The sequence below is a fragment of the Cinclus cinclus genome, chromosome 33 (genome assembly GCF_963662255.1).
Source record: "Cinclus cinclus chromosome 33, bCinCin1.1, whole genome shotgun sequence".
In the NCBI taxonomy this organism is placed as follows: domain Eukaryota; kingdom Metazoa; phylum Chordata; class Aves; order Passeriformes; family Cinclidae; genus Cinclus; species Cinclus cinclus.
The window spans coordinates 2,554,514-2,567,493 of record NC_085078.1 but is presented as its reverse complement, the minus strand read 5'-3'; the positions used below and the strand labels follow the sequence as shown (position 1 = coordinate 2,567,493).

Genomic DNA, 12,980 nt, shown 5'->3' with positions numbered 1-12,980 from the left:
TTGAGGTGGGGGGAACTAAAATTGGGGGAATGTGGGGGCGGGGAGGAGGGATGGGGTGTTGCACCTTTGGGGCGGGGAGTGGATTTGGGGATGGAGCCCGAGGGTGTGGTGGGGGAGGGGCACCGGGGGGTCCCCAGAGTGGGGACTGGCACCCCTGGACCCCCAGAGTCACTGAGAGATTCTGGGGCACCCCCCCAAGTTTGGGGGATCCAGGACCCCTCTGTGGGGATTCAGAGGGACCCCAGGGTGCCACCCCGATTTTGGGGACCCCAGACTCCCCCACTGTGTCAGCTGGCCCCTCCCCCAGTGCCACCGTGCGGCTGAGGGACCCCAGCAGTGGCATTTTGCGGGGGGGAAGTCCCCAGTTTGGTACCACTCCCCCCGTTTGGTTTCCCAGGGATATTGGGGTGCCCCCAGCACCCATTTTTTGGGGGGTTTGCCCCCCATCCCCCAGGTTTATGGGGACATCAGGTTTATGGGGCCCCGAGTTTGTTCGTTCTCCCGTTTCCCCAGTGCCATACTGGGGCCCCTCCCCCAACCCCCAGAGCTTCTATTTTTGACACTGGAACCGTCCCCCGGAATGGGGGCGCGGCCCCTTTAAGAGCCCTGCCCTCCCCCACCTTCTAGAGATTTACATGTCCTGTTTAAGGCGGGGGCGTGGCTTCGACAAGCTCCGCCCCCTTTGCTCAGACCCCGCCCACGCGCGCGTTTCACCCGCTCTTGCTTCCTCTGACCACGCCCTTTTATGGCAGAAAGGGCGTGGTCGGATACGCTTAAGCCACGCCCACCCCTTTGCCTTCAGGGAGTTTTGCGCCGAAGCCATAGCCCCGCCCCCTCCTTTGGCCCCGCCCCCCGGCAGAATTTAAAGAGACCGCGAGGAATTATTTTTGTTAAGAGTAATAAAAGTTTTAAGGAGAAAAAATAAAAACACTTTGTGGTCCTTGAGAAGGGGATCGGTATCCAGAGAGGTTCCTGGAGTGCGGAGGGACCTTCCCAGACACCGGAGACCCCCCCCCCCCCCAAAATTTGAGGGGGGGAGGGTCTCACCTCCCTGTCCCAAACACCTTCTCCAGCAGTCGCTGGGGGGGCGCGGCCGGGGGGGGCCGAGCTTTGCGCCTCCAGATTTCCTCCTCGGTCTGTCTCTGTGTGAAGCCCCAGGTCGGGGGAGGGGCGGCGGGGTCTCCGGAGGTTTTTTGGGGGTTTTTGGTGCTTTTGGAGATGCGGTGGGTGTAGAACACCCCCTCACGTTTGGCCTGGGCCACCTCAGCCCGGAGGCGCTGTGCCCTCACCTGACGCTCGTAGCTGAGCCTCTCGCTCAGGTGAGGCCACCGGAAGCCAGGCAGGTACTGGGGGACAGGTGGGGACATGTCAGGGGACCCCCAAAGAACATCAGAAACACCCCCACTCATGATTTTGGGTTGCTCAAACCCCCCCTCACTTGCTGGGCCAGGTGTGTAGGAGGGCCCCCCCAGTACAGCCCTCCCCCAGTGTTGGGGACCCCCTTGAACGCTAAAACAGGAACCCCCAGTGGGGTCAAAACCACCCAAGAACCCCCAAAAAAGGGACCCAGGTGCTCCCTACGAAGTAGCCAAGGTCTGGGGCCCCCAAAAAGGGACTCAGGGTTATCCCAACCCCACATCCATCAAATGTCCCAATCACCCAGGAACTCACAGGTGCCCCCCATCCTCCCCCCAAGGCATCCCAAGGTCAGAAACCCACCAAAAAAAGGGATCCAAACCCCCCTACAACTTTTCTGGGCCATCCAAGACCCCCTGAGACCCCTCCCCGGGAGCCCCTGAGCCCCTACCTTGATGCTCCAGCAGTAATGGCGGAAGGGGCTGCGGGGCCGGGGGGCCATGGGGGCCCCGTGCAGGATTTTGGCCGCGCGTTTGGCCGCGCGTTTGTCCCGAAATTCCACCCAGCCCTCGGCGAACGCCACGGCCGGGGGCCCTCCCGGGCGCTGCCTCCGCCGTCGCACGGATCCTCCTGGGCAGCGAGAAATGGGGGTGAGACCCCTCCCCAGAGGGCTGAACCCCCAACCGAGGGTGCTGAACCTCCCTCCATGGGTGTCAGCTGGGCTGGGAGGAGACCTGACCCCAAAATTCTGTAGCTGTGGGGGTTCTGTGGGGACACCCAGCCCCTCTCCAGGACCCTCCTGAACCCTCAAGGGGTGCCGTGACTCCCTCCCCCCCCCCAGCCCCACCCAGGGGCCCCCTGGTAGCCCAGAAAACGCCAGGACCCCCGGACTCACCGCGGGGCTGCAGGAAGACCCTGCCCAGCTCCCCGTGCGGCCGCAGCAGCGCCCGGGCCTGGCGGGGGCCGAAGCCCGGGGGGAGGAAGGACAAGTAAAGGACCCCCGGTACCACCGGCTTTGAGGGGGGGTCGGAGGGGGTTTCGGCAGCGGGGGAGCCCTGGGGACCATCCTCTTCTTCCTTTTCTTCCTCTTCTTCCTCCTTTTCTTCCTCTTCTTCTTCCTCCTCCTCCTCCTCCTCCTCCTCACCCCTCCCGTGCAGGTCCCGCTCGTCTCCAGCCATGACCCCTGCGGTGGGCAGGCCGGAGTTAAAGAGAGGCGACCACCTCCAGAACCCCGTCACCTCTCTCCAGGTTCTGCCGCCCCCCCGCCCCAAATTCCCCCCGGGACCCTCCGGCCCCGCACCCGCACAGCGTTGCCCGCCGCGGTCGTAAAACCCTAATGCAGCCGTAAAGCACCGCGGGCAGGGCGCGCGTCAGCGGCGAAAGAGCCGTAAAGCGAGGAGGAGCGTGGCCTAGCTTTAGGGGAGGAGTTTTCATGAGGGGGCGTGGTTAAGAACTCAGTGGGCGTGGTTCGATATGGGGGTGTGGCCTGGCGGCGCGGGAACGCCTTGGGGGGAGTTTTGGCTGGAACGGCCCCGCCCGCTCTGCGGCCCATGGAACCCCCCCAGTGCCCCCACACACAGCACCCCGAGAGCCCCCAGACCCACTGACCCCCCCGGAACCCACTGACCCCCCCCGAACCCACTGACCCCGCCCCCCCAGTACCCACTGACCCCCCCGGTACCCACTGACCCCCCCAGTACCCACTGACCCCCCCGTACCCACTGACCCCCCCCAGTACCCACTGACCCCCCCGGTACCCACTGACCCCCCCCAGTACCCACTGACCCCCCCAGTACCCACTGACCCCCCCGTACCCACTGACCCCCCCCAGTACCCACTGACCCCCCCGGAACCCACTGACCCCGCCCCCCCAGTACCCACTGACCCCCCCGGTACCCACTGACCCCCCTCCAGTACCCACTGTCCCCCCCGTGGTGCTCCATGGCCCCCTCACCCCCCAAATGTCCCCACAGCCCCCCAGGACCCCCTCCTCACCCTCCCAGAGTCCCCTCAGGTCACCACAGCCCCCCCCCGTGTCCCCCCCGTGTCCCCCTCCCTCATCTGGTGCTGGGGGGGGTCCTGGCTGCAGATGAGCAGTGGATTATCCCCCCGCCCCCCCATAATCCCACAGCTGGGGGGGATTAGGGCCCTCCCGCCCCCCCCAAACCCCCGAGGGGCTCAGCCCCACCATGGGACCCCCTGGGATGTGTTTGGGGGGCAGGGGGCCACCCCTAATCCCCCTCCCCCCCCCCGCCCCCCAAATAATTAACATCTGGTTTAACTGGGGGGGTCCAGGGGGTTGTGGGAGTTCGGCCATGCCGGGGTGGGGGGGGCTGGGGGCTCCTCCCCCTCCCTTCCCCATCAGCATCTGGAGGGACCCCGGGGGGGGAGGGGGATTGGGGGGGATTTGGGGGGGCCAGGACGGGGGCAGCCCCCACCCCGCAGTCCCCAGCGGCTGCACAGGGACCGGAGCACCCATGGCCCAGGTGAGCGGGGTGGGGGTACCTGGACCCCAAACTGGGGGGTGCTGGGGACCCCCAAACCTCCCCCCGAGGCGGGGACAGATCCCCCTGCCCCATGGGGAGCTTGCCCCCCACTTTGGGGGTGTCCCTGCTTCATGGGGTGTCCCCTCCCTGCCCCACTGGGTGTCATTACCCCCCTCCCCAACCCTCTGAGATCCCCCCACCCCAATTGGTGTGACCACCCCCCAACTCCTCGCCCCCTGGGTGCCCTCCCTGTCACCCCCTCTGTCCCTTCCTGCCCCCCCCCCCCCCCCTCCCCCGGTGTCCCTTAGATCCCCCCTGGTCCCTGGGGTACCACCCTCACCCCACAGGGATCCACCCCTGCCCCATGGGGGACCCCACCCTGTTGTCCCTGTGCCCCCCTGCCCCATAAGGTGTCACCCCTGCCCCATGGGGGACCCCACCCTGTTGTCCCTGTGCCCCCGTGCCCCATAGGGTGTCACCCCTGCCCCCCAACACCCCCTAACCCCGCTCTCTTTGCCCCCAGCCCACCATGCCGCCCCCGCCCGCCCCACTGGTGACCCTGCTGGTGACCCTGCTGTCCCTGTGCCCACCTGGCCGCTGCCCCCCGGCCCCAACTCAGCCCCACGCCATCCGCCTGGAGGGTGACCTGACTCTTGGGGGGCTGTTCCCGGTGCACGCCCGCGGCCCCGCCGGCGTGCCCTGCGGGCCGGTCAAGAAGGAGAAGGGCATCCACCGGCTGGAGGCCATGCTGTATGCGCTGGACCGCGTCAACGGCGACCCGCGCGTGCTGCCCAACCTGACGCTGGGCGCCCGAATCCTGGACACCTGCTCCAGGGACACCTACGCCCTGGAGCAGGCGCTGAGCTTCGTGCGCAGCCTCCTGCCCCCCGAGGGGGGAGAGGGCAGCTGCCCCGACGGGTCGGCCCCGCGCCGGCCGCCGCCCGAGCGCTTGGTCGGGGTCATCGGGGCGTCCGCCAGCTCCGTGTCCATCATGGTGGCCAACGTGCTGCGGCTGTTCGCGGTGAGCTGGGGGGGTTTGGGGGTGGTGGGGACGCTGGGGACGTGGAGGGACGCTGGGGACATGGAGGGACACTGGGGACGTGGAGGGACATCGGTACCTCTGCCGGCTCCGTGTCCATCATGGTGGTCAATGTGCTGTGGCTCTTTGTGGTGGGTTGGGGGGATTTGGGGGACATGGAGGGACACCGGGGACATGGAGAGACACCGGGGACATGGAGAGACACTGGGGACATGGAGGGACGTTGGGTATGGGGGACATGGAGGGGACACGGAGGGGCATTGGTGCCTTGCTAGCTCCGTGGCCATCATGGTGGCCAACATCCAGTGGCTCTTTGTGGTCACTGGGGGTGTTGGGGACATTTGGGAGGGGTGCTGGGGACATTGGGGGGTGTTGGGGATGTTTGGGGGAACATGGGGCTGTTTTGGTGGGGGGACACTGAGAGGACATGGGACAGCACTGTCCCCAGTGTCCTCATGGTGTCCCCTGTGAGGGGGGGCCTGGACACCTGGTCACCCTCTGCCCACCCCCCCCACCCAGCTCCCTTCCAGAACCTTCCTCCCTCCCCCCTGGGTGTTACCCACAATCCCCTGGGACGGCAGCAAATGGCCCAGGGGGATTAGGGGGGATTAGGGACAGGGACAGGGACAGGGAGGGGGAGTCCCACAGTGCCAGGTGCCCTGGGTGCCTCCTGGGTCTCCCCCTGCATGTCCCCAATGTCCCTGACACGTCCCCTGTGTCCCAGATCCCCCAGATCAGCTACGCCTCCATGGCCCCAATGTCCCCAGTGTCCCCAATGTCCCCAGTGTCCCCAATGTCCCCAGTGTCCCCAGTGTCCCCAGTGTCCCCAGTGTCCCCAATGTCCCCAGTGTCCCCAGTGTCCCCAGTGCCCCCAGTGCCCTCACATCCCCAGTGTCCCTGACACGTCCCCTGTGTCCCAGATCCCCCAGATCAGCTACGCCTCCACGGCCCCCGAGCTGTCGGACCCCGGGCGTTACGAGTTCTTCTCGCGGGTGGTGCCGCCGGACTCGTACCAGGCTCAGGCCATGGTGGCCGTGGTGCGGGCGCTGGGCTGGAGCTACGTCAGCACGCTGGCCTCGGAGGGCAACTACGGCGAGAGCGGCGTCGAGGCCTTCGTGCAGAGCTCCCGCGAGGCTGGTGAGCACTGGTTGTACTGGGTTTTACTGGGAGTGCTGAGAGTACTGGGTTGTACTGGGATATATTGGGTTATAGTGGGAGTACTGGGTTGTACTGGGTTGTATTGGGTTGTATTGGGTTTTACTGGGCTGAATTGGGTTTTACTGGGTTGTATGGGGTTATACTGGGTTGTATTGGGTTATACTGGGCTGAATTGGGTTGTACTGGGTTGTATTGAGTTATATTGGGCTGTACTGGGTTATACTGGGTTGTACTGGGTTACACTGCGCTGTAATGGATTGATGTGGGTTGTATTGGGTTGTACTGGGTTGTTCTGTGAGTACTGGGTTATATTGGGCTGTACTGGGTTGTACTGGGTTGTATTGGGAGAGCCACTGGATGAGCCACTGGGTTGTTCTGGGAGTGGCACTGGGTTATACAGGGAGGGGCACTGGGAGCACTGGGAGGGCACTGGGTTATACAGGGAGGGGCACTGGGTTATACTGGAAGGGGCACTGGGCCATACTGGGATGTACTGGGAGGGGGAGCTCTGCAAGGTTGGGGGAGCTTCTACCCAGTGACTGAGCCTGGCCAGGGAGGGTGGAATCGGCCCAGACTGGTCCATATCAGCCCGTACTGGTCCGTACTGGTCCGTACTGGTCCGTACTGGTCCGTACTGGTGCAGGGGGACTGTGCATCGCCCAGTCCATCAAGATCCCGCGGGAGCCAAAGCCGGGCGAGTTCGCCAAGGTCATCGGGCGCCTGATGGAGACGTCGACCGCGCGCGGGGTCGTGCTCTTCGCCAACGAGGACGACATCCGGTGAGACCAGTGCGCACCAGTACGGACCAGTGCGCACCAGTACACATCAGTACACACCAGTGCGCGCCAGTACACACCAGTGCGCACCAGTACACACCAGTACGCACCAATGTACACCAGTACACACCGGTGCACACCAGTACACACCAGTACACATCTGTACATACCGGTACACATCAGTACACATCGGTGCGCACCGGTACACACCGGTACACACAGGTACACACCAGTACACCCCAGTATACACCAGTGCACACCAGTGCACACCAGTACACACCGGTACACACAGGTACACACCAGTACACCCCAGTATACACCAGTGCACACCAGTGCACACCAGTCCTGCCCCGGTCCCTTCCCAGTGCTCCTCAGCCCATTGGAGTTCATCCCAGTCCCCTCCCAGTAGCTCCCCAGTCCAACCCAGTGGCTTCACAGTCCCTGATTTTAGGCTCCCAGTCCTTTCAGTCCATCCACATCCCCTCCCAGTAGCCTCCATGGTCCATCCCAGCAGCCCCCAGCAGTCTCCAGCCTCCCCAATCTATCCCAGTAGCCCTCAGTCCATCCCAGTTTGCCCAGTGGCCCCAGCACCATGTCCCCACAGGCAGGTGCTGGAGTCCATCCCAGTAGCCCCCAGTCCGTCCCAGTAGCCCCCAGTCCATCCCAGTTTGCCCCCACAGGCGGGTGCTGGAGGCTGCCACGCTGGCCAACCTCTCGGGCCACTTCTCGTGGGTGGGCTCGGACAGTTGGGGGGCCAAGATGGCGCCGGTGCAGGGCCTGGAGGAGGCGGCGCACGGGGCCATCACCATCCTGCCCAAACGCGCCTCGGTGCCCGGTGAGCCACTGGGAGGAACTGGGAGGGACACTGGGAGGGACTGGAAGCACTGGGAGGGAGACTGGGAGTGACTGGGGGGGATTGGGAGGGGGCACTGGGGGACACTGGGATGGACTGGGAGCACTGGGAGGGACACGGGGGCATTGGGAAGGACTGGGAGCACTGGGGGGGGCACTAGAGGGGTACTGGGGGGCACTGGGAGAGACTGGAGGGGCACAGGGAGAGACACTGGGAGCAACTGGGAGAGACTGGGGACACTGGGGAGGCACTGAGAGGGACATAGGAGTACTGGGGGGCACTGGGAGGGGCAGGGAGGGCACTGGGATGGGTTGGGGGGCTACTGGGATAGACTCAGAGGCACTGGGGGCTAACTAGGAGGGACTGGGGCAAACTGGAAGGGGCTAGGGGAAACTGGAAATCACTGGGAGGCCTCTGGGAGGCTCCGGAGAGGCTCTGAGGGGGCTTTGGGGAGACCTGGGGGGTTTGGGGGGGCTCTGGGGGGCTCATGGGACACTCCAGGATTCTGCAGGACCCCCACGATCCTGTGGTGTCCCCCACGGCGCTGTGGGGTCCCCCGACACCCCGTGGGGTCCCCCCTGACCCCTTGGGGTCCCCAGGTTTTGACGAATACTTCACGTCGCGCTCTCTGGAGAACAATCGCCGCAACCTCTGGTTCCACGAGTTCTGGGAGGACGATTTCAACTGCCGGCTGCCCCACGGCACCGCGCCCCACGGAGACCCCGCGGGGGCCCCGGGTGTGCCCGTGCGCAAGTGCACAGGTACCGACCCCATAGGGACCCACAGAGACCCCGTAGGGACCCCGTAGGGACCCCAAAGGGATCCTACAGAGAGACCCCATAGGGACCCACAGAGAGCCCATAGGGACCCCAAAGGGATCCTACAGAGAGACCCCATAGGGACCCACAGAGACCCCCATAGGGACGCCATAGAGACCCTGTAGGGATCATACAGAGAGACCCCATAGAGATTTCATAGGGGCCCCCGTGCACAAGTGCACAGGTACACACCCCATAGAGACCCATAGAGACCCCATAGGGATCCTACAGTGATCCCACAGTTAGACCCTATGGGGACCCCATAGACACCCCATAGGTACCCCATAGAGACTCCACAGGGACCCCATAGAGCCCCATAGAGACCCAATTGAGACCCAAAGGGATCCCACAGAGAGACCCCATAGAGAGTTTGGGGTGTCCATGGAGGATTTAGGGTGCCTGTGCAGGATTTAGGGTGCCCGTGGAGGATTTAGGGTGCCCATTTGTGATCCCAAACCCCCCAGGCAGGGAATGCATTGGGCAGGACCCTCCCTACGAGCAGGAGGGGAAGGTGGGTTGTCCCTGTGGCATTTAGGGTTCCCATGGTGGGTTTGGGGTGCCCGTGGAGGATTTAGGGTGCCCGTGGAGGATTTAGGGTGCCCATTTGGGGTCCCCCAGGCAGGGAGCGCATCGGGCGGGACTCTCCCTACGAGCAGGAGGGGAAGGTGCAGTTTGTCATCGACGCTGTGCTGGCCATGGCCCACGGGCTGCACTCCATGCTGGGCGAGGCCTGCCCCGGAGGGGGGCTCTGTGCCCACATGGACCCCCCCGATGGGCGCCGCCTGCTCACCCACATCCGCAGGGTGGCCTTCAACGGTACTGGGGGCACTGGGAGAGTGCTGGGATATGGGGAGGAGCACACTGCGGGCACTGGGGGGACCTGGGATATAGGAGAGAGCTGGGGGCATTGGAATATGGGGAGAGGCACTGGGGGCACTGGGAGAGTGCTGGGATATGGGATGGGGGGCACTGGGAGAGTACTGGGGTATGGGAGGCACTGGGAGTACTGGGAGAGGACTGGGATATGGGAGGGAGGGCACTGGGAGGGACCTGGGGGCACTGGAGACCACAGTGGGAACCACTGGGATGTACTGGGGGGGAACTGGGAGCAGGATGGGAACACTGGAGACCATACTGGGCCATATTGGGGGACAGTGGGAGGGGGACAGGACCACTGGCTCCCATACTGGGAGCATTGGTTTGCCCTGTAGCAAGGCCACGCTGGGACTGGGGGGGTGTTCCTGACCTACACCTGTGGTTACTGGTTTATACTGGTTTATACTGGTGCGCAGGCAGCGCGGGGACGCCGGTGTCCTTCAACGAGAACGGGGATGCCCCCGGGCGCTACGACATCTTCCAGTTCCAGGGGGGCAACGGCACCGGCGCCTACCGGGCTGTGGGGCAGTGGGTGCAGGGGCTGCACCTGCAGGTGGGTCTGGGACCCCCCCAGACCCCAGGGGTGCCCCCCATGGGTGCCCCCCAGGTCAACTGGGGGGATCCCATTGACCAACTGGGGAGCACTGGGTGGGGGATGGCCTGTTCACCCTGAGGGGGGTGTTCATGGTGGGCTTGGGGGGGGGGGGTCCCTGGGCGTGTTTTGGGTGTCCATGGAGGGTCTGGGGTGCCCCTGAGGAGGTTTGGGGGGTCCCTGGGGGTGTTTGGGGTTCCCATGGAGGGTCTGAGGGATCCATGGGGTGCCCATGGGGGTGTTTGGGTTTTCCATTGGCTTTTTGGGGCGTCCATGGAGGTGTTTTGGGTGTCCATGCAGGGTTTGAGGTGTCCATGGAGGATCTGGGGGATCCATGGGGGTGTTTAAGATGTCCATGGAGGTGATTGCAGTGTCCCTGAGGAGATTTGGGGTGTCCATGGGGGATTTTTGGGATCCATGGAAGGATCCCTCACTGTCCCACCAGGAGGACGCCATGGCCTGGGGCTCCAACTCCTCATCGCCACCGCCCTCGGTGTGCAGCCTGCCCTGTGCAGGGGTGTCCATGGGGGATTTGGGGTGTGCATGGGGGATTTGGGGTGTGCATGGGGGATTTGGGGTGTCCCTGACTGTATCCCCACCAGGAGGACGCCATGGCCTGGGGCTCCAACTCCTCATCACCACCACCCTCGGTGTGCAGCTTGCCCTGCGGTCCCGGCGAGCGCAAGAAGCCGGTGAAGGGGGTGCCGTGCTGCTGGCACTGCGAGCTCTGCGGGGGCTACCAGTACCGGGCTGACCTGCTCACCTGCCTGCCCTGCGCCCCTCACCTGCGCCCCACGCCCAACCGCACCGCCTGCCGCCCCACACCTGTGCTGCGCCTCCGCTGGGGCGACCCCTGCGCCGCCGTCCCGCTGGCCCTGGCTACCCTGGGGCTCATGGCCACCGCTTTCGTGCTGGCCACTTTCGTGCGGCACCACGAGACTCCGATCGTCAAAGCGTCGGGGCGCGAGTTGAGTTACGTCCTGCTGGCCGGAATCGCCCTGGTGTACGCCATCACCTTCCTCATGGTGGCCGAGCCCGGTGTGGGGGTCTGTGCCCTGCGGAGACTCTTCCTGGGCATGGGCATGAGCCTGACCTACGCCGCGCTGCTGACCAAAACCAACCGCATCTACCGCATCTTTGAGCAGGGTGAGGGGCTGGGGGCGAGGGGCGAGGGGTCGGGTGAGGGGATGGGGGCTCGGGGTGAGGGGACGGGTGGCACGGGGTGCACAGGAGGGGATGGGGGACACAGGATGAGGGGCTGGGGTCTCACCTGTGCCACGCTGGTCACCAAGACCAACGGCACTGCCACATCTTTGAGCAGGTGAGGGGCACGGGGAGCACCAGGAGTGGGAGGACGGTGAGGGGCTCTGGGTGAGGGGCACTGGGTGGGGTTGGGAGCCTGGAGTGAGGGGCTCCATGAGGGACATGGGACAGGACCCCCACGGCCCCGTGCTCCTCACCGTGACCACCCACATCCCCAAGGGACGCGACTTCCTAGAGCTCCAAAGATTTTGGGCTTCCAGATCATCCCGAAGCACAGGGGGTGCCCCGACCCCCACCCCTTCAGGCCAGGCGAGTTCTTGGGGTGCCAGCAGCACCCCCGTAACCCTCCATACCCCACAGGGAAGCGCTCGGTGACACCGCCACGCTTCATCAGCCCCACATCCCAACTGGTCATCACCTTCACCCTCAGCGGGCTGCAGCTTGTAGCCGCGGCCACTTGGCTACTGGTCCGGCCACCCCACGCCCTCATCGACTACGAGATGGGCCGGACCCCCGACCCTGAGGCGGCACGGGGGGTCCTGCGCTGCGACATGGCCGAGGGGGCCACGCTGGCCTGCCTGGCCTACGCCCTGCTGCTCATGCTCACCTGCACCGTGTACGCCGTCAAAGCGCGCGGCGTCCCCGAGACCTTCAACGAGGCCAAGCCCATCGGCTTCGCCATGTACACGACCTGCGTGGTGTGGCTCGCCTTCGGACCCATCTTCTTCGGCGCCGCCCAGTCGGCAGAGAGGGTGAGGAGGGGGATTTTGGGGACCCTGGGGGTATTTGGGGGAACAGTGTGGGCACAAATGGTGTGGTTTGCTTTTGGACCCACCTTCTTTGGTACTACTGAGTTGGCAGAGGGTGAGGAGGGGGATTTGGGGGGACCCTGGGGATATCTGGGGGTCTTTGGGGATATTTGGGGGTTCCTGGGGGTATCTGGGGGCTCGCTGTTGGCACACGTGTTGAGGTTTGCTTTCGGACCCATCTTTGGTGCCACCCATTTGGCCAAAAGGGTGAGGAGGGGGATTTGGGGTGATTTTTGGGGGTCCCTGGGGGTATTTGGGGGTCCCCTGTGGGCACCTAGGGGGTCTGCAGGGGTATTTGAGAGGGTCCCTGTTTTGGGGTCAGTGGGATTTAGGCATCAGTGGGATTCAGGAGTGTTCATTTATGGGGTCAATAGGGTTTTGGGATGAAGGAGGTTGGGGTTCCCCAGTTTTGGGGGTCAGTAGGATTTTGGGGTACCGTTTTCGGGGTCAGTAGGATTTTGGAGTCAGTAGGATTTTGGGGTACCATTTTTGGGATCAGTAGGATTGTGGGGCACCATTTTTGGGGTCAGTGGAATTTTGGGGTCAGTAGGATTTTGGGGTCCCATTTTTTGGGTCCAGTGCTTTGTGGGGTCAGTAGGAGTGTGTGGTACCATTTTTAGGGTCAGTAACATTTTGTAGTACTGTTTTTGGGATCAGTAGGATTTTGGGGTCCCGTTTTTGGGATCAGTAGGATTTTGGGGTCCCGTTTTTGGGGTGCAGGTGCACGTGCAGACAGCCACGCTGACCGTGTCCATGTCCCTGTCGGCCTCGGTGCCTCTGGGGCTCCTCTACGCTCCCAAGGTTTACGTGATCCTGCTGCACCCCGAGCGCAACCAGCCCAAACGGCCCCGTGCTGACCCCCCCCCGTAGGGTTGGGGGACCCCCGGCACCCCAAACCCCCCCAGAGCCCCCTCCCCACAATAAAGCTGCTCCCGCAAACCCCCTGAAATAGTT

The 12,980-nt window shown here is 64.3% G+C and overlaps 2 protein-coding genes across 3 annotated transcripts; one reads left to right on the top strand and one right to left on the bottom strand.

Moving 5' to 3' along the window:
• Nucleotides 1-66: 66 nt before the first annotated feature.
• On the bottom strand, nt 67-2,755 carry LOC134055542 (activator of basal transcription 1-like). Of its 2 annotated transcripts, none has more exons than XM_062511942.1 (4): nt 2,657-2,755; nt 2,248-2,539; nt 1,808-2,015; nt 67-1,346 (listed from the first exon to the last, which is right to left on the bottom strand). In XM_062511942.1, exons 2-4 carry the CDS (start codon nt 2,532-2,534, stop codon nt 1,044-1,046), a joined length of 798 nt encoding a protein of 265 aa, XP_062367926.1. In that variant the 5' UTR covers nt 2,535-2,539; nt 2,657-2,755; the 3' UTR covers nt 67-1,043. The 2 variants fall into 2 exon arrangements, with proteins under 2 accessions (XP_062367926.1, XP_062367927.1); XM_062511943.1 differs by having other exon boundaries at nt 1,808-1,986; nt 2,252-2,539.
• Nucleotides 2,756-4,572: 1,817 nt separating this feature from the next.
• LOC134055555 (metabotropic glutamate receptor 6-like) lies at nt 4,573-12,896 on the top strand. The gene is made up of 10 exons (XM_062511958.1): nt 4,573-4,863; nt 5,802-6,018; nt 6,683-6,818; nt 7,496-7,650; nt 8,268-8,429; nt 9,105-9,302; nt 9,779-9,915; nt 10,557-11,100; nt 11,578-11,969; nt 12,747-12,896. The coding sequence occupies exons 1-10, from the start codon at nt 4,588-4,590 to the stop codon at nt 12,894-12,896; spliced, it is 2,367 nt and encodes a 788-aa protein (XP_062367942.1). The 5' UTR covers nt 4,573-4,587.
• The last annotated feature ends 84 nt before the right edge of the window (nt 12,897-12,980 follow it).